The sequence below is a fragment of the Centruroides sculpturatus genome, unplaced genomic scaffold, assembly GCF_000671375.1.
Source record: "Centruroides sculpturatus isolate CEXI.00-Female unplaced genomic scaffold, Cexi_2.0 scaffold2156, whole genome shotgun sequence".
In the NCBI taxonomy this organism is placed as follows: Eukaryota; Metazoa; Arthropoda; class Arachnida; order Scorpiones; family Buthidae; genus Centruroides; species Centruroides sculpturatus.
In genome coordinates this window covers 3,209-30,825 of record NW_019386332.1, presented here as the reverse complement: position 1 = coordinate 30,825, position 27,617 = coordinate 3,209, and the positions used below count along the sequence as shown (strand labels likewise).

Here is a 27,617-nt window from a genome sequence, read left to right as displayed (position 1 = left end):
TTATTTTACTTTTAATTTTTTTTAATAACAAAAGTTAGATATTCCAGATTTTATTCTATAATTCACATATATTAATCATACAGAAATTTTGATCAACAATCAGAACAAATGCAGATGTTAATTGTTTTTAATTTCAAATCCATAAATTTCAGATTATGAAATATAAAAGTAATTATTTTATGTGCACTCATTATAATACAGAGTATTTTTGAATAGAAAAAACTTTTCTATGATTCATTATCAATTTGATTCTGTTCTTCCATCAAGTCAAATAAAAATCATCAATGTTACAACCAAACATGATTATAACACTTATATTCTAAGAAAAAGAAATGATAAATGTATGTCAATTTATAATCACTTAATAAATAATTATATTTATATTAGAAAACTAATAATTTTATTTTATTCTCAACATAGGTCAAGCTAATGTTTTGGAATTATTTCAAATATATTGGAATATACACATATAAGATTTAAACTTAAAATGATTAAACTTTGATATACATATTTGTTAATTTATTTAATACTAGCTTACCCGTCATGCATTGCTGCAATCTCAGAAGAAATGAAATTCAAGCAAACTCGTTATAATAAAATTCAATTTACATTTTATCATTTTTATTGAAACTTATTATTATAACTTTCAATAAAAATGATTTGCTTGAATTATTATTCATTTTCATCGGGAAAACATTTCAAAGTATCATTTCAATTCTATTTATTTATTGGAGTATTTTGTCTTTATTGTAATTTGTCTTTTTAAATTATTTTGAGTTGATATTAAAATTTGGAAAAGGGGATCCCTAGATCGGTAAAATAGGAGAATTTCCTCCTACAACTTTGGCTGTTGTTTAGGATACAGTTAAGGTTTTAACAAAGTTTGAGCGAATACATAATTAGCAAAAAATAGTTGAAATAAAGTGATTAAACAAAAATTATTACAAATATCGTAAATAGCAGTTCACAAATGCATATATAGAGATATTTTTTAAAGGGGTGCATAGACTACTNGTGAAGGTATAAACTGATGGTGGAACAAAGGGAGAAGGAAAATGATACTAAAACTTAACTTTCATAACATAATGTAACAATAACTTAGAAAAGATTTAAAAAATTATTGTTGTTTTATGTATATATTGTGTTTTTTAATTTTTATTCACTACTTTTTGCTTTCTTTCCTTCACTTCCACCAGCACTTTGACTGGATAGAGGTTGCTTGGTAAAATACCTTTCCTAAGAAGTTTTGCTTTGCCTACTTTTTAAAATGTTTCTAAAATGACTTTGGCAAATGTCATTACTCCGGTAAAAAGCAGCAACACGGCCACTGTGAACCTTTTTGGGATGTTTCTTTTCAATAAAATCAGTCACTTTCTGATAATACCTCAAGATTTCCTTTATCGAGCGAGATCCTTCCACAACGAAGCAAACACACGGACTGAGACCAATGAACAGAAGTGAATAAAAAATGGCGCAGCAAACTAATGTAACATTGTATGGTCAGTTTTTGTTCGTATCGTGAAGCAAAAATATGTTTGAATTTCATGTCGTATCCTGACAATTTCGTATGCTGGGGGTGTTCGTAACCTGAGGTACCACTGTATATAGATAAATGGATTAAAACCTCATTTTAAAAATAACAACAGACTAATTTTAAGTACTAGACAAATTTCCCATTTCTATTGCTATCTAATAAGTCTATGATGTAATATTCATAGCATAAATGTTATCATTTATAAACTATTTCATTCCATGTTTTAAATATATTTAACATTAATTTAATTGTTTTGTATTAAAACAACATAGTTATCTCTCTCTTTTTTTTTTTTGTGCTATAGTAGTGATAATAAATATCTTTCATTAAGGTGAATCAAATTTACTTGAAAAATAGAATGAAACAATATGTAAATGATATATTTCAGTTCTTTTTACCTCTATGTCCTTAATATTTTAATTTTGTTTTTAGATTGCCCATACAGACCTTGTTTATAAGTAGGACTCATTTTACTGGTGTAGTTTATAACTAGCAAAGAGAAGAAGTTTTAATCAAAAGGTTGTAAGAAGTTTTAATCAAAAAATTGTAAGAAGTTTTTAGAGAAAAATCCCACGAGGAGGCAAGAGAAAGAAAAAAAGCAGAGGACACTAGTTGTTTTCAAAACAAAGAAGAAAGATGGATGCCTAATCGTTGTAATTAAATTTGTTTTTTACAAATTTAATTACAACGCATTTGGATCTAACCTTTCACCCTCTTCTTTACAACCAGTAACCATGTGGGGCAGATTACATAATGATTTTAAAAGCTAACTACCAGTATTTCTCACACCTATGCCATGGTTTTACAAAGGGTTTACAGACTGATACCTGAATTGAACCTAAATTCAAACTTGACCCAAATGGAGTAATCAACCTTTAATGATTGAGAATCCTTACAAATTAAAAAAATTTGTTATATAGAAATTTAACTATTATTTAGAAGCAATATTAATTATATTTTTGGTTAAAAGAGCAGTGTACAATGCAAAAATTTGTTATGTGGAAAAATTCACTATATAGAAGTTTGTAATATGGAGTTTGATTGTATTTTAATTCATTTATACTATAATTTGTTTTTCATCTACATATATATTAATACTTTCAATAAGGTTTTTTTTTATTAATCAGTGGTGTACATATGATGATAGGGAAGCTGTGCCGGCCCTGGATAGAATCATTGAAAGCATTATACAATATTTTGGTGTGTAGCATCCACAAGCTAAACCATGTGAGGTTGGTGCTCTGTAAAGTGCAGCGCAAATCTAGCTGATTTACACGATTCAGATATTTTCACTATAAAAGCTATCCTGTATTTGACAATATGGTGCTTCCATTGGAAATATGCATATACGAATTTATATTTGAATATACAATAGCAATCTTATCATTGTTTTTCATATGCAGTATAGAAATTTGTAATAAGATACATAATGCAGTTATAATAAAATATTAATTTTAATTAATTCAAAGTACAAATATGAAAATAATTGTACAATATGTATTTATATTTTAGAAAATACAAGGGAAGCGGTGGTGCTTCCACAGCTTCCATGGATGGCACGCCACTGCTATTAACATTTTATTAAATTGCATTTAACTTTTTTATGTCATAAAATATTAATTTAAAATACCTTTACAATGCCGATGCAATACATCTAATGTAGCTATAAAAAATTCATGAGCATCTTGTTGTTCATAACCAGCTAGATGCCTGGCATGTGTCCATACAAGATGGAGTAATCGGTATGGAATGTGAGGAGTGCTTTTCCCTGAATAAAACTATAAAAAATTTATCTAAAAAATATATCAATAAAAATACATATTTATCTGAAAATACATACTATACATATAACCAAAATTATTATATCTGAAAAATATTTATATTGAAAAAGTTATTATAATAATTTAAACTAATGATTTCTATTAGAAGTAAATACAGTAAAATTTCACTTTGTTGCCACCTTATTTAAGTAGCCATGATAAGTGTCATGAAATGACATTTATCTCCATTTATGTGGTCAATAGAACAGGAAAATCCTGCATTTCTAAACTAAACATATTGTAAAGTGCTTTAACACTAAACAAAACTGAACTTTGCTGCTATAGTTTTAGAATGGTTTGATGAGATATCCTCTAATAGATGGCATTCAAATAAAATAAAATTATTTACACTAGACAAATTAAATTAATCTTCAGAATTTAGTAAGAAGAAAACAATTATATATTTGTTCAATAATTTTATACAAAATCTGATCACATTTTGTAAAAATATAACTATTGTAAATCAATGATGGTCTATGTCATGGATAAGTCACTTGCAACAGTCAACAAAGTTGATACGTCTGATGTAAAAGCCAATTTTATTAACTTGGACATTTTTATGTATTTATTGACTTCTGTTTAAATTTTTTTTTTTCTGAATTCTCCTGTTAAAATACAAAATTTAATGAAAACCTTTACTACAATTTCATAAACAAATTGATTCCATTAGAGTACTGATTCTGTCTATGAGTAGTAAACAGTTGAACTGTACAATACTTGAATGAACTCTACTGCAAACAGTTTGCAGTAGAGTTCTACAGTTTCACTCTACATACGTCCTGTTTCAGTACTCGGTATAACAAAGAATGACAGTGTGATCATAATTAAAGATAAGATATTCAGAGCTCTTTGTTGGAAAAACTATTGGGCAAATTTCAATCAAATTTCAAATATACAGGGTGATTCAAAAGTCACAGAAATTTTTAAAAATTTATAACTCACAAACTATTTACAGTAAGATGATGCAGTTTTCACAGATATGATAAAAAAAAGCAGGATTTTTTTAGATGTAATAAAAATTTTAGTATCAAAATAGTTACATTTTTTGACATAGATGGTGCTGTAGTATTTGTAAATTTGTTAAAATAAGAATAAAATAATAAAAATGTTCTTAGTGTAAGCTCTAATAACAATTACACAAATTATGTAATCTTATCAAGTGCCATCTATGGCAAAAAATGTAACTATTTTGGTATTAAAATTTTTAATACACATAAAAAAAATCCCACTTCTTTCTAAGCATTTCTGTGAAAACTGCATCATCTTACTGTAAGTAGATTGTGAGTTATTAATTATTTAACATTTCTGTGACTTTTGAAATATCCTATATATTATATATACATACATACATACACAGTAGAGCATCGATTATCCGAATGTCGATCAACTAAAACGTCAATTAACCAAAAGCTTTCCAGTTGGCAAATTTAAATTTCCGCTAGTGCTGTGGCACTGCAATCTTTGGCTATGTTTTGGGCTACCCCAATATTATTTTTGTTGGTGTGCGTGTTTTAGCTGGCAGCACTAGTGTGACTATGAAAGGATACTTAAGTATGTGCCAGGATTTGAACAAATTTCAACATGGGATAAGTTAATATATTTTTTTGTACATAATCAGTAATCTGACAAATCGATTTNCAAGTGTGCAAAATCATGACCAATAGCCTGATTATGATCATTGACAGTGCTTCCATGATTACGCAAGTGATTTTGACATTTATGTTGGAACTATATAGGATTTTCTCCTATAACTTGGAGTACCAGAAATATATTGCCAATGGGTATCCCACATGCTAACTGAACATCACAAGGAACAGTAAATGGACTCCAGCTTACAGTATTTAGGGTTCGGACCTGTCCAGAGCCTCACAAAGGCATCATAAAATATTCTTCATAATTCATTGGCAAATGAACAATCATGGTGCTCATTTTGCCTAATTAATCATTAACTTCATATTTGTAATCACGTTTGTAATTGAAGTAAAACTATTGCACTATCTTTCTTAACTCCTGAAATTTGCACTACATTTGCATCAAAGTTTACTATAGTTGTTGAATTTTGAAGTAAAAATTTTTCCTGAAAATTGAAACCACATACTTAGGACAGTGTGTGCAAAGTTTGGTTGAAATTTGTCCAATAGTTCTTTTTACAGAAAGTTCTGAATTCTTACTCTATTGTGCCTACTTAATATGGCATATTATCTTTTTGCTTACTTTTACAATCAATATTTAACTTATAGCAAGATTCAGTATGGTACTCTAAATACAATTTTGTATGTCAATTTTTCATAGATAGGCTTACAAGTGAGATTTTACTGTATTTCTAAGATCCTGTTAAATTAAAAAAAGTTAATCATCACACATTTGTTACAATAAATATTAATGTATTTTANTCGTCTCCAATTAACGATTTCTAGTTCCAACTCAACATCCTCCTGAAAGGGCTTCCTTTTAGTCTCTCTTTAGCCATTGAACACAGAAATATCCTGGAAATTGAATAAATCCAGGTTATATCGAATACTTTGCTATTTTGATAAAAGATATGATATTTTTTAACCCCATTTGTGAAACTATTAATGTAAATTTTATTTACTTTCGATAAGAACGCTTTATGTATACTTCTTATGTGTTTCAACAATAAATGGAAACGACAAAAATACACCTGAATTATTAATTCAGGCTTCATTCGTCTCGCTTGTACATTTTAACATCAAAAATCAGATTTTCATCTTTTAACAATTCCATAATTTCTTTCAGCTATTTTTTGTCAATATTATATACATATATGTATATAATACATATATGTATATAATATATATGTATATATATACATATATGTATATATGTATATGTATAATATATATGTATATATATACATATATGTATATAATAAATAAATAATTGATAAATATGATAAATAGCATGATTATGGTCAAATACAAAAACATTAGAAAGGTTGCGGCCAACGTTTTCATTGCGAAAATGTCGGCTGCAACCACTCTATTAGCTAAACTAAATTTATCTTTGCTGGAATTTTATGGCAATATTTCTTATAATACTACCAAATCATGAATTTGCACTTTAGTATTTTCTATTATAAAGCATTCTCATGATTGTAAAACTAATTTGTTCAATTTGATAAGTTCACAGATAGATTAAATAATTTAAATTATTTAATTAAATATTATAATTATTAATTTTAATCTGAGATGGCACCTAACGCCTCCCTCTAGTGCCAAATGCATTTGTAATCTATAATTATTTATTCAAAATTACAGCCCGATGATTTACAGCAGTTGTTAGTGTGTTATTGCTTTACATTGGGTTAATAGGGTTGTTTATATATGTAGTCTATGATATTATGTACAGTTGACACAGTTTAAGGAAGGTTATATCATTGAACTGAAGAAAGCACAATGGCTATTTTGACCTGACTGTGAGGTGTTGGAGGCAGTGAATCAGCACACACAATACATGGTGGCCAAGTTTTGGGCACTCCAGACACACCACCAAGCAAGATGATCATCTAATCATGAGAAAAGCACAAGCAGCTTCAATAGCTTTTTTGTCTATTATCCAGATAAAAGTGGAAGCCTCTTTAAAATCCTGTCTCTTTTTGTACCATTAGCAGATGTAGCAGAGGCAATTTACAAAAACAGCAACTGCTATCTGTCCTACGAAGCTCAAAAACATTTGTGGAAAGAAGATTTTTTCACGCAAATTACACCGGTAACAGGTTCAGTATTTAGTATTTCATCCCCAGTGTCAGAGTGAAGTTTAATTTACTGTCCTACTGTTAGCATTCCTACATCATTAGATTAATTTGCAGTGATGCTGTAACAGCAGAGAAGAATGAATAGCTATGGACTGACAATACATTGTCTTTAGCAAAAAATCCTGGGGCCATATTCTGGTCACCATCTCTGGTCTCTTGTCTCTCATAAGCCGGTAGCTGATTAGCTAATCCAAATGATTAGCCAATCAGCGACCAGCTTGTGACAGATGAGAGACCAGAGACAGTGACCAGAATATGGCCTCTGGAATCTGTTTGGAAACAAACAACCACCATGTTAGAGTGTGGAAGACCACTAGGAAGTGAATCAATCTTATCTTTACCATTGAGTGGCAGACTGCTCCCATTGCTGGCATGCTGTCTGAGGAACCATTTGTATGAGTTACATTACCCATAGTGGTGGTGGAAGAAACATTGATGGCACAGCACTACATCCAGAAAATGCTTCAAATGAAACCCATTTAAAGTGTGCCACAAGATGAGTTGAAGTTTGGAATGCAAATGCTAAAGTGAAACCATATATGTGGTGCATGCACAATTCTTAAATTTTCCACTGGCTTCATATTTAGATGCATGGCATTATGTTGGCGATGGCTGGTGTGGTTAGAAACCTGTCCAAGCAGGATCAGCAAACAGTAATTCAGTTTTTAACAGCTAAGGGATGCAAAGCAGTGGAGATTCATTGGAGAATGGTTGCTGTGTGAAGAGAAAAGAGTATGTCAAAGATGACTGTTATTGATTGATTGCAAATGTTCCAAGAGGGCTGAGAGGAAACAGCAGATTTGCCATGTTTTAGCCAAGTGTGCAAAATCATGACCAATAGCCTGATTATGATCATTGACAGTGCTTCCATGATTACGCAAGTGATTTTGACATTTATGTTGGAACTATATAGGATTTTCTCCTATAACTTGGAGTACCAGAAATATATTGCCAATGGATATCCCACATGCTAACTGAACATCACAAGGAACAGTAAATGGACTCCAGCTTACAGTATTTGATGCACTACAGTAACAAAGGTGACAATTCCTATGGTGCATAGCATCAGGAGATGAAACTTGTTCACTACGTTTCATCTCCTTCCAATAGGAAAGTCTGCAACATGCAGTGGCTCACCCAAACCTAAAGAAATTCAAAACACAGCTGCCACCCAAAAAGGCTATGCTGAATGCATTCTTCAACATGCAGAACCCATCTTACTGGAGTTTAAAGACTCCAATGATCAATACCCACCAGTATAATCAATAATCTGCATATGACTAAAAACAAGTGACCTGGCATGCTGTTTTCAGGAGTCATCATTCTCCATGACAATGCATAGCCATACATCATGAGGGTAATTGTTGATGCACTAGCCCATAAGAAATGGGAGGTTCTTGAACATTCTGCACACAGTCCAGATTTGTCACCATGTGACTCATCTTTTCAGACTGTTAAAGAAATTCCTAAAGGAAGAACGATTCAACACTGATGAGGACGTAAAGGACACAGTTCAGGATTAATTCAAGCAGCAACCAAAATCTTTCTTTGAAGACAGAATTCATTGCTTACCAAAACAATAGGATGCCTGCTTAAATGCCAAGGTGATTTCTTATGAGAAACACTGTATACAGTAAGCTTCATTAAATACTAGTCTTTTTATTTGCTTGTGTTTGATCTTTCCTTTCTTCCTTGTCTGATAGCTATGCATCTTGAATGTGTTTCATTTAAAAAAAAACTTATATTTGTATATAAATATAAAATACAACAATTAAGGAATTAATATTAATAAAAACATTAAATTTTCATTGTCTTTTATTTACCTCTTGGAAGAGCCTGGACATTTCACACACCAGGCACATGGAAGGATCATCTTGGAACTGGCAGACATGGCGATCAGCAAGAAAGTAATCTCGAAGAAGAGGGGTGTGCGTCAGAGCTTGGACAATACAATTCATAAAACAAGTGTTTCCTAAATTTATCAATCCACGTAGGCCTAAAATGCAAATAATTTTAACCTTTATAAAAAAAATAATATATTAAAAAAATATTTTGATATAAAAAAAATTGTTAGTTATTCATTATATAAGCATCAGTTTTATTTTAATATTAGTAGAATTGCCCAATACTTTATTGGTTTTGAATAATCAAAAATTTAATAAACATAAATATGGCTAATTCTCAAATCATTTCTATTATAACTTGTTCAAAACAATTATATTTTGGAAATCATACTCTATTAGTGGGTTTTTGTAACAAGATAGTTAACAATTGAATTTTAGTAAATAATTCTGTGTTAAAATTTTATATAATACACAATAAATAAATTTATAAATTTTTATAAGATTAAAAAGATTTGAACTGTTTATAAATTTCAAATTATCTAATGCCTGAGTAATTGAGGTAGCTAATGTTGGTATCTGATAATGTTAATATCTGAATGAGCAATTATTTATTGTGACATCACAATGCTGGGCTGAAATTTTTAAACATATTTTTAATTTATTTAATTTAAAATACATGCTCTCCAACTCAAGTTAGTAGTGGCTTGTCCCTGTACATCATACTTTTCCTTTAACAATAGAATTGTGTCGATCATCTATTAACTGTTTTCAGGGTAAAAGTTTGAATTGAAATAACGTAACTTCTGGTTTGCATTGGATGTTCATATATAATTAATCAAGATCTTCTGTCCCTAAGATTTCCATATCTGGTCTCATCTTTCGTCTATATAACACCATTCTTGAGATTAAGGAAAGACAGACAGATGACAGTGGGAATTTATAGGTCTACAATTTTTTCAAATTGCAGCCCAATAAATGGAAACTAAGACCATTATAAAGACAAACTTTCAAGTGTTTTCTCTACTCTATTTAAAATTTTTGAAAAATTGAGCAAATAATTAAATTTAGAATGGAACTCTGCATTAACTTAAATTATTTAACCAATTTTAAAATAAAATTAAAATCTTTTATAATACAGCGATGTTTACCTAGAATAAAATATTTTCATTTGTCTTAACTGGTCATCATAAATTCTTGAACAGAAAGATTTAAACTACATAGTAGAATGAAGAATGTGTAATCTTTATGTAGATGAAATAAAAAATAAATGTAAAAACCTTACTCTTTCTAATCTATATAATGCAGAATTGTTAAGATCTCCAGATCAAACTTGGCTAATGTTCTCACTTTCTTTGGAATATTGTAATTTCTAAAGTGTCGACTCATCTTTTTGCTTATGTAGATGCACAAGAAGATGGCAATGAAATCAGGTATCAGCGAATGAAATATTATTTTGCTATTATTAATAATTATATATTAAGTAATTTGGTATTAGATTAACCGTGAATGGTTATATCTATGTTTAAATGTCTGGAAGTGAAGAATTGCTCAAAGGTCCAAGTGACATAACTGGCAGTACACTACATAGAGCAGAGGTTGCAGGTTCAAATCTCTCTCCAGGCCTGTTAGTTATTTTCTTCCAGACTGTTCTGAATTCTTTAATAAATTATTAAATTATTATAATTATTAATTTAGATAAAAGATGGCACTTAACATCTACCTCTAATACCAAATTACTTAATATNATAATTATTAATATTTATAAATAAAATAATTTATTTGTTTGAACAAAAAATTAACAGAAACAAGTTACAGAAATGCTTTCAGATTTCAAAATGAAACTAAATTTTCCTGTCAAAACACCTAAATAATTTCTCTAGCATAATGACAACTATTGGAAAAATAGTGAAATAAACATACAACAGTGAATGCTTCAGAGATGTTAAAACAAAAATTTGTAGAGCATTTTTCACATCAAATGTATGACATACATCAATGCCAAAAAAACAATCACTGCATATGGGCATATGGCATGCAACAGTGAGTAAGAAAATGTTAAATAATTATTGATCTTCAGTGTAATTAGAATATTCTTAGAAGTTTTGAATATCATTAATAATTTTTTTAATTTATAATAATGTTGATTTTTAGCAATCAGTTGAAAAATTCTAATATACAAAATATTGCTTCAAAATCTTGAATCTGTTCAGAAAATAAAATGGGCAGAATCTCTCTTTAAATAACCACCTTAAAAAAGTAATCAAATAAAACTAAAAGTAAAATAATTGAACATTTTAATAAAAATATATTAGTAACATTACATCAAAATTAAAAATAAATATATTTTTAGAACCACATGTACAAAATATTTTTTAAGCCAACTTCCCTTAGTTTGCTAATGATATAGACAATATTCCTTAGTAATCTTGTATTGATAAATTGGATACAGAATCCATGTTTTGGATTTGCAATACTAGATGCAACGAACATCAAAATAGTTTAAGTTTTTAAGATGCAAATTAGAAGGTAATTCAAGGAAAAAAAGAAACATTTTCATATATTTATTAGGAAATAATCACTGAACATATGATATAGTTTTAAAGTTGTAAACAGAAGAATTTTAAGCACTATACACCGAAGAATATAAAATACAATAAAGAAAAGTGACTGTCTTTTAGCATTAGAATGACTAATTTCACAATAAGACAAAATTCATACTACTACTTTCAGCAAAAGTATTTTCATCATCCTCAGGCAAAGTTCTTCACACAGAATAAAAATAATTCATATTTGTTAAGAAAATTCAAGAAATAGAATACAATATATAAGACTGAAAAGTTAATACACAATTTTTTTTAACATTTAGAGCTAAATTGAGATTAAAAATTAAAGGTAAACAGTTAACTTTCAAAAATTACAAAACCTTAATATGATTTGAATTCAAAATTTAACTATTAAACTGCAATTGCAGGGATGGGAATATGAATGTACAGTACATGAAGTGGTCTCTTAACAGCTATAACTGCTTTTTTGCTTCTTTAAAAAATAATATCCATAGTTCTGGTAGTTCAAGTGTAGGCTGATTGCAGACATCGTTGGTTGAGATGTATAATGATTCCTAAATAGCGTATTTCTATCTATACATTGTCAAAGCAGAACAGCTTCTGACTCTAGGGGCTCTCAGTTGTGTTTCAGGACCCTCTTAGCTAACTCAGTAGTATGTTTATCATATAAAATTTCATCTTGTTTCTCTATTATGATGTTAGCAAGCATTCTAGAGATTGTGTCTATAGAAATGCTTGAATCTTGTTTCAAAGAAATTTTATAAACTCAACCTCTCATGAGTGGAACAACAGTCCTTATCATTACTCAATCTTTGTAATATGGGTTATGGTTTAATGGCAAGGAAGTAGCCACACTTTTTAAAGAGCTAGGCAAGGCATAACATAATGTGTCCAAGTGCATACATTATTGCATTTAACAGCCAACGTAAAAATCAGAAACAATAATTTTAAAACTAGTTATGAACTGATTGAATTTTCCTAGTGTATAACTTGCATTCCTAACTGTACTGCTAACAACTTTTAATTATTTGTCTCTTAGATATATATAATATCTAATACTTAATATCTAATATATAAATAATTCCTAATTCAAAGCTGTGGATATTGAATGTGAATATGTCATATCATGCAAAGTTGATACTTAAATTTCATCCATACTCTCTTCAGAAAAACCTCTTTCTCTAAATGTTATCTATTGATAATCCATTACTTTAATTCCTGAGAATTATACAGTAAGGATGGTCTATCAACAATACAGTAGAGCGTCATTTATCCGAAAGCTGGTTATCCAAAAGCATTCCAGTCAGCAAATTTAAATTTTCGCTAGTGCTGTGGCGCTGCAATCTTCGGCTTTTTCTCGGGCTACTCAAATATTCTACATTTTTGATACTAAATTAACATCTGAAGTATAATTTTTATTGTTTTTATATTTTTCAATATATTTATTTTGTTTGTACAAAATAAAAAAAATAATTTTTAACGATACAATAGTCTTCGTTAGGCTTAACATCAATGAAAATTCAACGTGAAGCGACACGCAACAGAGAGAAATTTCAACATGGGATAAATTAATATATTTTTTCGTACATAATTGGTTATCCGAAAAATAAGTTATCCGAACCACCCCAGTCCCCAATTGATTCGGATAAACGACGCTCTACTGTATATGAATATCCCCAGAGAAAGAAATCAACTGAAATGAGATTCAATGACTATGAAATCAATGGGGGAAAAAATAATAATGTCAGCAGCAGCAGCAGTTCTTCCAACCTAGTAGTCTAGAAGGGTTTCATTGAAATAACACTTTCTCATCAACTAAAAACAAACTTTGAGAATTATTCTAGCAATTGACAATTGATGTATATGATTATAGTCTCAATGATAATTTCTTTATAAGCACATGAAAATGCACTTCAACTATTTCTGTAATTAGCCACAGATGATGATATGACTATCAAAGTTGTCAAATGCAAGCAGCCTTTAGCACATTTTATACTATTATAGTTTGTGTTAATTTAAGTTTAATTGCATTTTTAAAACTTAAAAAAGAAGTGAAAACTACATATTTAAATCAGAATCAAAATTTGATCATTTATTTATGTTTAATAAGATAAAAAAAAAACTTTCAATGCCCAAAATCTCAAAATAATCTATCTCCAAATGATAATCATCTTGAAAGAATATAATATCAAGAGACAGTGAATCATAAATCACTAACAAAACCATCAAACATTTCTGTGAATATCAGAAAATCATAGTTAAGCAGCTGAACTTCTGAACTTGTTTGTTCAGGAAGTTCATTGAAATTATATTATTATTTTTATGGTATATATACTAGTAAAATTATAGTTATTTAGTAAGTCAAACAATAAAAATAGATGCCAATTCATGATCATCTTGAAATATTTTACTCATCAAAAAATATTTAACATTTAAATAATGTGTTTAATTGATTCTGAATTGCCACTGAATCTAATGAGAACCAAAGTTTCAGGACAAAAACATGTTAATTTGTAAAAATAATGCATTCCTTATATCATCAAACATGCAGCCACAGTAAGTTAATGTATTCATATAGCATTTTTGGAAAAACATTTCATTGTCATGTTTACAGTGCTTCATGATGTTCACATTTCCAAATATATTCACTTATAACTTTAATATCAGGTATATAGGATCTGCAGACTAACACAAAATCACTGTCAAAATTACAGCATGATCAACATTTTAATTACAAGATTTCTTGTTGGTATACACAAGCTTGAAATTTTCCAGATTTGTATTATCACACTGAAATATCTGTATACATGTTATTCAGCATAGCAGATAACTCTTTGCTTAAATTTAGTTTCATGAAAGACCAGTTTGCAGAACATTGTTCATTCAGCTTGCTTTAGTTTAAAAGACCACAAAACCATTTCAAAACCAAAACTGAAATACTGTGAGGGGCATATACAGTATCAAAGACATAATATACACAAATTGTCATGCCAAGTAAAGAGTAAATGATGCAAACAAGGCATCACTAAGTTGAATTTATGCCTGATTCTAATGCATGCCCCAGTTTTGGAAACCAGGGGAAAGTGTACAATAGAATTGAGAAAACAAACATGGTAACCTAACAGAAAACATTAGTTATTAATTGTTATGGTCAAGAAACTCTTTATGAATAGTGAATTTATCAAACAGTGTGATTTTAAAATAGCAAAATTACTCAAACTTTTAATAATAATAATAATTCTAAAACAATAAAGTTTCAACAGAAAAATTACAAGTCTGCTTTTTATATGGCATGTCTAACATTTTCTGCAATTTTTAGAGTACAATAGAAAAGCAATATTAATTTGAAAATTTGAGCCCTAGAAAGGTGGGAGCTAGTACTCTGTCAACTAAGCTGTCCATGTTCTTGCTTATTAGCACTGCTCAACAGTAAAATAAGTCAAACAGTAAATATTTTCAAAATGAATATCCTGCATCAGTAAGTTTGTTCCTGCTGTTTCATCATCATTCAAATTCTCAACACTTGGACAATTTACTTAGAAGTCATCATATCCAATATGCTTGCAAGTTTCATCGATGCACAGTACATACATATTTTGATATTGGTAAATTTTGTGAAACAGTCAAAACAACTTTCTACATTTCAGTGAATTTTTCCAGCGAATCAAAATACATCATCTGGTTTTTGAATATTTAGTGCATATGTCTGTTGCATTTGAAAGAATTCCAGGACAGATGTGAAGTGTTGTACACAAAATTATAAAAAGAATTGGGTTCTCCACAAGTTTCTATAACTATCAAATCTCAATTTCTATATAAAAGTTGTGTTAATATGATTGTGTTTGGGAAAAGAGCAAAGCATTCAATTCACTAAACTGTAACAGAATATCAAACAAAATAAAAAATATGAAAATATGAATTTTGAAAAGTTTATTGCTATAGTTACTCAAAACACCAAGGTTACACATAAGACTAGAACAGATTTCATTGACTTTTATATATTCAAAAACAAGTAACTACATGTTAAATTGAAATCCAAACAAAACATCTGAGATATAAAAAAATTATGCCAAGTAAAAATTTATGACAATTTAGACAACACTCAATTTTTCTTAGGAGTTTTTCTTTGGTAAAACTAAGCTTGGCACTTGGAAACTACCCACAACTTTTTTACCTGTATTATTGTTTCTATATTTTGCTTCCAAGTGCCAAGCTTATCTTTACCAAAGAAACACTCCTAAGAAAAATTCTGACTGTTGTCTAAATTGTCATAAATTTTTACTTGGCATAATTTTTTTACATCTCAGATGTTTTTGTTTGGATATCAATTGTTTTTGTTTAATAATTGTATTGTTACATCAAGACATAAGACAATGATTTACAATTCAACAGGCACTCAGCAACTGAATGTGGCACTAACCAAATGCAATGCCAAATACACTCTTTCAATATTCATTTTGATCGATACCAACCAAACATGTTACTGACAAAAATGCTACCAATCAAATGCACTGCTGACTGATGCTTTCAATATGCCATTTAAAAAATAATTTAAAAAGTTTTAATTGGCATAAATTTGAGCTTTCGTAATTCTGAGTAACATTTTGAATAAAATTCATTTGTTTTCATGCAATTTTATCTTTATAAGCATAAAATTAAGCCATAAAACTGAATTAGCTCTATGGGAAACTCCCATGAACTTTGACTTATTGACTCTAAATTTTGCAAACACCCACTGGTAACAAGAAAGGCTTAAGTTTAAAATTTGAGCTTTCTAGACCCGGTAGTTTTTCTATACAAGTGTCTGCCGTGTCGGATGAAGAAAAAGAAGAAAAAAAAATACAGCTTTTTTTTTTTGGTGATTTTTGCACTTTTCAATTGCTTATATTTTGGCAACCGCATTATAGAAAATATTGAAAGTTTGCACACTACCTAAGAAAACAATTTTCTTTCAAATGAGATATTTGGAATTACTACAGGTATTTGGGGAGCAGAGAAATTGATCCCCAAAAATCAGCAACTCTGATTCCTATATATATAGTCAGTCAGTGCATTTTTTACTCGATGGGAAGTCACTGCCATGACTTCTGATTCTATGTATTCTATTCTACATTAGATTCTACTTCTTTTTTCTTATTTATTTATTTCTTCTATTCTACATTAGATTCTACTTCTTTTTTCTTATTTATTTATTTCTTCTATTCTACATTAGATTCTACTTCTTTTTAAAACTTATTTATTAATTGAAATGTTTCAGCTGTAAGCTGAAACATTTCAATTAATAAATAAGTTTGCCAATAAAGATTTTGAAAAGTTTAATGAATTAAAAAATAATATTGCAATAAAAACAGCAACTAACCTTTCTTTTAAAATAATATTGAACTAAATAACTTACACAATATATTAAATAGCTAAATAACTTATAAAATATATAAAGTAGCTAAAGGATTTGAACTAAATCCTTCTAAAAAGAAAAGTCCTATTTCATCTGCTATATAAACAGGGTTAATTACGATACATTTAGTTAAGTAGCATATTGGAACTACATGACCACCACAAGCCACATGACCTTTACATAACCATCTGACACTCCTCTATAATAGAGCATACTTAGCAGCATATATAATAATAAAATGTTAATAAAATTTACTACATTTTTGGAAGGATATATATGTGGCCTTTCTGACACCAACTTTAGCCATTCCATAATAGACCCTGCTCTTTACACTCTTTTTAACTGAGTTCCAGCAAAGCAAATGTAGGGAAGGTAATCCATAACTGTAAGAAACAACCATCAGATTCATGTGGGAGGCCAAAGGTCCATCAAAACAAATCTTAGCCATCTTGTACACAGGTAATTGTTGCAAATGTAGTTCGGAAAGAAAACAATGAACATGAACACACACACAAACATAAAGCCATCTTGTTCAACAGTTGGATATATCCCAAAGTATTTTAGGAAATATCATTTACAATAATCTGCAGATGCAATGCAGGCACAAAGCACTTGGACACAAGCTTATTGCACACTACATCCAAGAACAATTTCACAAATGCCCAAAAGTTGTATGAAAATTTCCTTCCTAATGACAAATGGCAATAGGTTATGTCCTACAGAGTAAGGAAAAGCTCTGAAAAGGGTTTATTATAGTGGTTGGCTATTGTGCTTGTGGAAAGTTGTAACTCAAATAAGTGGATACCACGACAAAGATAAAGCATACTTCCAGAAGAAAATATCATTTATGTTGGAACAGCTGTACAAAGAAGAGATCCCCATCTGTATGGTAATGACACTTCAAAGGTCTGAATCCATAAGGACAAGACTTCCAGCCACACAGCTAAGTCATCAATGGTCTATTATGACTGGAAGGATGTTGAGACTGGAATCAAGATGATTCCATTTCTGTCCATATCTGTGAAGACCCCAGATGCCTCTGTGGATTTGATTTGTTGAAGGAAGAGCATGGAAAATAAAGATCTAAAAATGTTGATGGACATTAGAAAGTTTCAGTCAGTGTGGACCAGTATTCCTATGGAAACTGAAGTGCAGAGCCATTGTTTGGTTACATGGGAGGCATATAGCACACAATCAATGGTGGAATCCAAGATTGTATTAATTATAGAAAATATCCAAAATTGACTACTCTTATCATATTCAACCCCTGTACTGTATATTAATGTAATTTGAACATACAGTAGAGCATCGATTATCCAACTCAATTGGGATTGATCGGATAACTGAAAAAACAGATAACCAAAAAGTATGAAAAAATGCATTATTAGTATAGTATATCCCATGTAATTAGTATATTAGTATATCGCTATTAACCTACTTCGCGTTGAATTTTCATTGATGTTAAGCCTAACAATTTTTTTTAAAAAAATAATAATCGTCGCTATTGTATCGTTAAAAATTATTTTAAAATTATTTTATTGCTCACAAAACAAACAACCACTCATAATTAGAAAATTAAGCCTCGTTTAAATACTGACTTCCCTTTCATGTTTGAGTCAGTGTTGCCAGTTAAAACATGCAAAAATTTAACAAAAATAATATTAAAGTAGCCAAGACATAGCCAAATATTATAACGCCACATCACTAGCGGACATTTGAATTTGCCGACTAGAACGTGGTCGGTTAACTGATGTGACGGTTGATTGGGGGTCAGATAATCAATGCTCTACTGTATATATGAAACTTTTTATTGTTTGACAGTTACATAATTTTGATGCAATTAGTATTGCTTACAACAAATATTTATGCAATTTCATTTTCCTTTCAAAAAACAATATAGATATAACAGTATATAGATATAAAAACAGTATAGATTTCTCTCTCTTTTTTTTATTATGATTATTGGTAATGTATTACTTATAATAAAAATCAAATGGTATTTGATTTGAATTAAAGTTACATAATGAGGGAATTAAAGTTTGATACATTCATTTTTATGTCTGCATTGCAATTTTAGAAATATAGTCAACCTGCTCCTTGCCTATATCTGTTTTCAAATTAAATACATAATGGTGTTTTTCATATTATACCATATACTTAGGTAATAATTTTACTATAATAACTAAATTAGTTTGACTATTACAAAATGTGGGGTAAAGATATACAACTGTCAACTCTTCTTGAGACAATGTTATTTTGTCATAAGATATTTGGTAGCATCAATATACTTGTACAAGTTTTCAGATATAGTGGATTAATATACTATATTAATACTGATAAAAAATAAAAACAATTTATTGTAAAATAACATAGTAATGATAGAACAAGAGAAAAATTATTTAAAATAATTAGATAATGAAATATGTGCTATATATTATGCATTATACCGACTCTTCATGTACACTATATTTCTAAGAAACTATAAGTCAATTATAGTTTATCTAAAATATTACTTTTTTTTTTAAAAAAAACTTATTTCTTTATGAAAAATATGGAATAAATATTCTAATATTGATGACGATATGAACTAAATTATAATAAAATAATTCAGATTTTTATTATTTAAATATTCTTTATTTTATATTTACAATATTCAATACTATTAGGAATTTGTGATAAAACCTCTCTTACCATTAGGTGTAAAATCATATAAAAAATTATTTTATTTCTAATGAAACATAATGGAAATATGTTCCTAGTATATACTAAGTATATAATTTCCATATATTTAAAAAAATACAAATAAATTTTGTGAAAAATTCCTTTTAGAGATACATTCTAAAATTATTAACAATTAATAATAAAAAATTGTTGTATGATTTTTTATATAAAAATTTCTAATAAAGTTGTTAATAATCAATATTTTCAGGTATATTAAATCCAATTTATAAAATAAACTCTTATCAGATAAAATTTAAGAGCACTGTCTGCTGGCATTAATAAACTTTAATAAGTGAAATAGAAAAAAACCATGCAAGTACTTTTTACATTTATAGAATGTCATATCTTCAGGTGTAGAGAAAACAAATTTTAAACATTAATATTTGTTTTTTTTGTGTCTTCCTTATTACGGCTTATTAATGTCAATAGATAGTGCTCTTAAATTTTATCTAGTAAGAATTACTTTGCACAAGAAGATAATTATTTCTTTCAAAATAAACTACATTAAAAAACTAAGATTTAATTTATTTCCACCAAAACCTTTAAAATTTCACTCTTGGAATTTTATCATCAAATTTAAGAAAATATCTTTTGAATTTTTTCTAACATTATTGATGTTAGCATTTTAAAATGAATTAAGTTTTAAAAGTTATCGAAAAGTGTATTCAAACTAATTTCATTTCATATTAAAATGTTAGATAGATCACCTATATAAGAATTATCAGTAATTCTTTTTCGACGTGGATTCCTTCTTAATAAATCCATTTCAAAACTGCTGGGTTCCCAAGGATAATACTGTTCTTTCATGCCTGAAAACATGTCTGTAAATTAAAAAAATGATATATCTTGCTATAACCTATTTTATAATTCAAAAAAATAATTTAAAAATCATTTTATATTTTTCAAAGTTTAAAATTGGCATTAACATTAAATATAGTATTGTTACAAAAATTATTTTCCTTTGATAAAATTTCTAAATTACTCGATGCTTAAAAAAGTTGAACACACATAAATCAGTTAAACAATATTTAAATCATGTTTTTGGAGAATATAGAATTTCTTTTTTATTACTCATTGAGTTTTAACACTCATTATGAATACAATTATTAATAAATTAATTAATATTAGATGTATTATAACAATATCTTCAATACAAAAAACTGTTACTTTTTTATAGTGTAATTATATCAACTCAGTATTTATTTTTTTACATGTCAATAAAACAGTCAAAATATTTTCTAGCTTGTAAGAAATTTTTAATGCAAAAAATTTTGAAAACCAAATTAATACCTATCATTTATGATTTAAAGGAATATAGTATAAATAGTATCAATACAATAGGAAAAACAGTATAAATACAAAACCAATATGAAAAAAATTTTCTATTATATCTGAATGTTTAAATTTATAAGATTATTATAAGACTTGCATATTTAACATGCATAAGAGAAAGAAAATAATTAAAAAATATTCATATTTTTTATTTGTAATATTTGTTATTGTTCTTAGATTTAAGTTTTCAGTTTAATAGTTTGTTGCAAACTGTGTATTCAAATGTTAATAATCTTTTCACTGAACTATCACTATCTCTCAAATTTTATAATCTTCACATCTTCCAAACATTATTATATTAGAAAATAAGAAAAACAAAAATATGTGTAATTATGCAATTTATAGGCTTTGAACTTTTGAAGAGGATTATTATTAAAAACATTCAGAGAGTACAAAACATTTTCTCACTTTGGCTTCATGTGATTATGTTGTTTTAAATTCAATTCAAATTATAAACATTGAAAAAAGCTGTAGAAAACCTCTTAACACTTCTAGTTCATCAATTTTCAGAATATCAAATTTTTTTTCCTTTTATAATTCCTAGGACAAGATGATATAAAATGGTCAAGATAATAAACATATCATTATCATAAGTAAATAAAATATTAACCTACTGGTGAGGGGCGGAGCCCTACATATCTGAACGGACCACCCCCGAAAAATTCCTGGGGATTTTTCGACCCGTTTGGATTCAAGCCCGGGTTTCCCAGAGCGGTAGGCTGCCACCTTGACCGCTCAGCCATCCGGCCATATTAACCTACTGCAATAAACCAGTTTCCTACTTTTTTACTATCAGATAACCCAAAATCATCACAGTACTATCTATCATGATTTCAGATGTCTGACAACAAAAAATGACTAGTATTATATGTCTATAAATGAACAAATAGTATATACAAGTTTTCTGTTAAATTCTTTAAAGATATTTTTATAATCTCCCATTTAACTGAGACTTTTTCAAATAACTAACCACCATTCTTATTTTGATCATATCTGAGAGCATATGTTAAGAGCATTTGTATTATACATGGTGATACAATTAAAGTGAACCAGTCCCATAATTTGAGAGTGATTAACGATGAGAGGATAAGACAAATTATAGCCAAACAAGGTACAAGAGAATTATACATGCCCAAAAGTTGGTGAATATATGTATTGAAGACCAGACAGATTAACAAAAGTCCCCACAGGACCCATAAAGTCCAATGGTGTATGCCTGTATGGGATCAAAAATGGTACCATCACAAAGTACATAAAAACTTAAACAACATTTACTCTGGGGTAATTTTTGATAACTTGTGCCATTGTCAAGTAAACACAAACATCAAAGCCAGAAAATCCAGAGAGGCAAGCACATAAACAAATGCAACTGTCATTAGCATGCATATTTACTGCTTCGTGTGATAGGTATGTGCCTAAATCACTTCCCAGGAATTATATAGTGTGCGCAAACAGGCATTCAAAGCTGCATTACAAAGTTTCTTCAGGAAAATGGATATTACTTTGAATATATGATGTTAGTAATAAAGAAAACAGTTGTCTTGGGAACAACTGTTTTCTTTATTACTAACATCGTATTAAAAATTACTAATTGTACTAGTTCTTTGCAAGTATTTAATAAAACTGCTTTTATTCTTTGTTGGAGTTCGTTATTGTATTTTTACAATTTGGGACAGGAACAATTATCTTTATTGCCATGGATTTAGATGTTAATAATGCAAGGTTCTACAGTCACAAGAATATATTTACCACTGTTATCTACAGTCGAGTGCAGCAAAGTGCATGTGTTGTGGTCAATATACGTGGGGGGACCAAAAAAAACCGGATTTTTTGTATAAAAACTTTATTTATTAACTTTTTTACAAAATTTCTTCAGTCACCTTCAAAGTACTCTCCATTAGATGCGATGCACTTGTCAAGTCTTTTTCCCCAATGTTTGAAGCATTTCTGGAACTCTTCAACCTTGATTTCATCCAGTGCCCTTAGCGAAGCTTTTTTACCGCCTCCACATCATCAAAACACTTCCCTTTTAGATTTTTCTTCATTCTCGGAAACAGGAAAATGTCGCGCGGGGCTAGGTCTGGTGAATATGGAGGGTGGGGAACAACAGGCCATCCCCGAGAGGCCAAATATTGGGTCACTCGTAAGGCCGTGGTGTGGAGGTGTTGTCGTGATGAAGGAATCAGTCACCTGATTGAGAAAAGTTCCAGGCGTTTCCTTCGCACATCCTCTCGCAGACGTCTTAACACTTTTTTGGCAGATTTTTTCAATGTTTTCATCATTTTGAGATGTTGAAGGACGCCCAGAACTTTGCAGGCGGAACAAAATAACAGTAAGAGAAACATAACATTACGTTCAAATGTAAACCTACAAACTGATGCCGTTTGCACAGCTGTTTTGTGAAGGTCTCTACTAACCCCATGTAACAGGAGAACTCTCTACTACGTCTACATATGGCAGCACGCTCTCAGTTTGGTTTTTTTGGGGTCCCCCTCATATATATATATATTTTATTTTATTTATCAAAAAGACACTGTGGCCAAATAGGCCTTTTTCAAGTATCTACAAACAAAACCGAAAAATAAAACAAACAGTAAGCGGTCAGTCGCCAAAAGTGTTGTCTGGAACACAAAGTTAATAAATGGTGGTTCCTATATTTTTTTGGAAAGGACTTTGTCTTCAAAAGAATTACTCTTACTTTTAGTCATTCCCAATTTATAGAACTGGTTCACTTTATTCATAACACCCTGTATATAAAAAATAATTTAAAATTATACATTTTTTAAATTTCTCTCGTAAATTTATATAAAAATGCTGGACATTTTGGTTATAAGTTAGTTATGACTGAAGTTGATATATATTGGATTCCTAAACCATTTTATGAATTTAAAATTTTTATCTGAAAAACAGTTTAATTTCATTAAACCATGTTAACAACTTTAATGTTTAGGAATAAACATATGTGTAATTACTATTACGTACTAATACATCATAAGAAAATGCTCTTTCTCTAACAAAAATGAAAAATTATGGATTTAGTGGATTTCAATGTTTATATAGAACTATATAATTGGTAATTCTATAGTAATAGTAATCATAATTTGAAATCTACTTATTTGAAGTAGAAAAAATGCAATAATCAATAATCAAATTGAGATGGATACAGGTTTCTTTCAGGAGTCAGGGAGATGATATCTCCAGAAATTTAAAAATATCCTTTCATATAGCCTGATATATAACACATTTTGTAAAAACAATTATTGTTTCTACATATCTAAATATAAAAAATTACTTGTCCTGACTGACTGAGTTACTGATTCATCATTGCCCAGAGCAAACCGCTGAACCTAAAGAGGTGAAATTTGGTACACAGTTAGGGTATGTCATGAAAACACACACTAAGAAGGGATTTTTTGAAATTTCCCTGCGGGGGAGAGGGAAAGCATTAACCTATCTGATGTTGAAATTTTTATCTGTTGCCTGTGATGCCATGTTGAACTTTTGTCGATGTTAAGCCTAAAAAAATTTTTTTTTTAAATAATAATTGTGTTTACTGTGTCGTTAAAAATTATTGTTTTTATGTTGCACAAACAAAATAAATATATTGAAAAATATAGAAACAAAAAAAAATTATATTTCAAAAGTTTCTTTTAATATAAAAATTGTGATGCATAGCAACATCTAGTATCAAAAACGTTCCGATGTAGACACGAAAATATTCGGGATTGCCCACGCAGGTCAAGGAGGTCAACATGAATATTTTCGGGAACAACACAGGACACATTAAGGCTTAACCGGAAGAACAGCTTCTACTGTACTATTTTAGATGCAATTTTTTGTTTTCAACTATGTTTAGTCTTCATTGAGTACTTAGGTGTATTAAATTGATAACATTTCAGATATTGTTATAAATATTTTTATATATTTCGATTTTTTAACCAAATGTTTGAACCATTTGTTATTGCATATTGGTTCGATTATAGAACGATTGTAAATGTTCCAGAAAATTGATCAAATTGAAAACAGTTTGTTTGATTCTCAGCAATTCTCATTATTCTCAGTAGTAGGTGTTATACAATATAACAATTACTATGGTTATTGAAATACTGAATATGAATGGGGTTTGCTTGTAAAACCTCCACAGGCAAAGTTGCGGGTAACAGCTAGTGTATATATATATATATATGTATATGTTACCGCTAAAGCTTGAAATCCTTTAATGTGTACATTACCTAGCTAATCTGCAGATTAACTAGGGTAATCTGTTAAAGCTGCTAAAATTGTTCAATTTCTCAAATTACCTAGGTAATTCGCAGAGTATCTAGGTAATCTGCACATTAACGGCTTCCGTATCGTTAAAGTTCAAAAGTTTGTTTCGTTCACTTCCTTTCCCCACTTCTTATTTTTACGTAGATAAATTTAAATCCTAGAATGCCAGCAAGCATCGAATTGGTGAGTAAAATCAAGAAAAGATTTTTCACAAACCTCTTCAGCGAAGATTTAAAATATAATACGTAGTGTTTCAATAACAAACCAAAGTATGATTTTTTAATTAAAGATGTAAAGCAAATAAAAGTTTCCAAGAAGAAAAAATCATCTCCAGATTATCAAATAATTCAAAGGTGTGATGTGTTGACTGAACGAGGCTGTGAAAAACTCATTGAGCCGTTGTCAGATGCGCGAGAAAAGTTTGAAAAAGTTTGTCCATGCCGGAGAATTGTTTGACATTCGATAAAAACTGAAGAAGACCTTGAAAAATTAGAAGATTCACAAGAGACTGTGATTATGAGATCACAGTCAAATCTTACTCAAGAGGACATTCCGTTATCCCCCGCTTCTACAGAATCACCTATAGAAATACAAGAATTTACCGATAGTAATCTTAAACTGCCTTCTATACCGTTGATTGATGATGCAGTCACGAAGAATATTCAGTTACCCTGCACCTCCAAGGAATCGCCTCTGCAAGTTGAAGAAGTCATCACTGAGTTACTCTCAACTTCAGCAGAATCGCCATCACAGTTTCGTACGGAGCCTGTAAAGAGCACTATACAAGACATAGTCTGTATTGTTTGCTCAAAAGCAGCATCAAGTGCTCACAAGTGTAAATCGTGTAATATGTTTGTTCACGCAGTTTGTGGTGAAGTAGATCCTAAAGAGGAAGGGTATGGTAAGAATGTATTGTGCATCATCTGTAAAAAGAATATGGATCAGAAAATACAGCGTGATGAAGCCAAGAAATGTTTAGAAAAGCAAGCAAAGAAAATGTTAGCAGTTTCTAATGCAAAGCACCCAAACGTCGATGAAGGTTTCGCTGTGAGAATTAAAGTACCCGAAGAAGACAGAGCAAAAACTGATGCACGTTCAATTTTAGCTGTGGTTCTTAGTAAAACAGAGGATGGCTTTTATAAACTTGATACTAAAACAGGTATTTTAAAACAATTGTATGCAAAATCTGAATTCAGTGTTTGCAAAGAGAGATTTTTAACGAAAGAAGATGGATGTCCCTGCTGTAGAAATATCTTTACGTCAAACAGCAATAAAACAATCCCTTGGTACTGGGCAGGGTTTCAGAAAATGTGACTGCAAATCTAAATGTACCACAAATAGGCGTGCTTGTCGCAAAAACCAATTGCTACGTAATTCAAAGTGTCACCAATCTTTAGATTGCACTAATAAGTAAGTACAATTTTATCATATGTTTTGCAAATTCATTTCCCTAATTGTAGTAATATTTTAAACCGTTTGATTTTTGTATTAAAGTTTTTTTAATTGATTGATGATTGATTCAATCAACTAATTTGTTGATTGTATTAACTTGATTCTTTAGATATTGAAAATTAAATAAATAACATTATGTTAATTTAAGCGTACAGAAACGTTGCTGTTGTTCCAGCAAAAATCTTATTTTCACTTTACCGAGTGCCTAGTAGGTAATTTGCAGATTACCTAGATAATCTGAACATTACCTAGGTAATTTGAGAAATGAAATAATTTTTGCAGCTTTAATGGATCACCCTAGTTAATCTGCAGATTAGCTAGGTAATGCGCACATTAACAGATTTCAAGCTTTAGCGGTAACATATATATAAATTGACCAACCAATTGTATCTATCACGCCCTTAAATAAGAAAAATACTCGCAGAAAATGTTTTCTGAAAGAAACACTGGATGGATATGTTATATAAAATAAAAAAAAAACTGATGTTAAAAATTGTATTTATATGTATATTTGTTTATATTTAAATGTATTTTATATTGGATTATCTACCTAGTAATCTTGCAGCTCTTCTCCTTTGTTTACGAGCTATAGCTTCTAATTCTTTGTCGTATACATAATCACTGCAGGAAAAACAGTAGACAGCTCCATATGATACATCAACAGCTATAAAAATATAATAATTAAATATTTTTACAATTTAGAATTAAAATTCAACAATATATAAATTATAAAAACAATCAAGTCTGAATATTGTAATCATTAACGAACAGATTGATTTTGGGCTAGGACTTAAATACAATCTCAGCAGCTATTATTAATTATTATTATAAACAGTAGCCAAGTTCTAGCCCAAAATTAATCATCTAGCATAATGATTTAAATATGAATTAATATATATGTTTATTAATTC

General features: G+C 29.4%; 1 protein-coding gene across 1 annotated transcript in view; it reads right to left on the bottom strand.

Annotated features, from left to right (window-relative positions):
- LOC111614579 (ubiquitin carboxyl-terminal hydrolase 22-like) overlaps positions 1–27,374 on the bottom strand; it is a gene marked incomplete at both ends in the record, with an annotated part of 46,899 nt that extends 19,525 nt beyond the window's left edge. The window contains 4 exons of the mRNA XM_023355951.1: positions 3,165–3,312; positions 8,953–9,125; positions 20,361–20,474; positions 27,257–27,374. Coding sequence (XP_023211719.1) covers positions 3,165–3,312; positions 8,953–9,125; positions 20,361–20,474; positions 27,257–27,374 — 553 coding nt within the window. The remainder of the gene's footprint in view (positions 1–3,164; positions 3,313–8,952; positions 9,126–20,360; positions 20,475–27,256) is intronic.
- Positions 27,375–27,617: the final 243 nt, after the last annotated feature.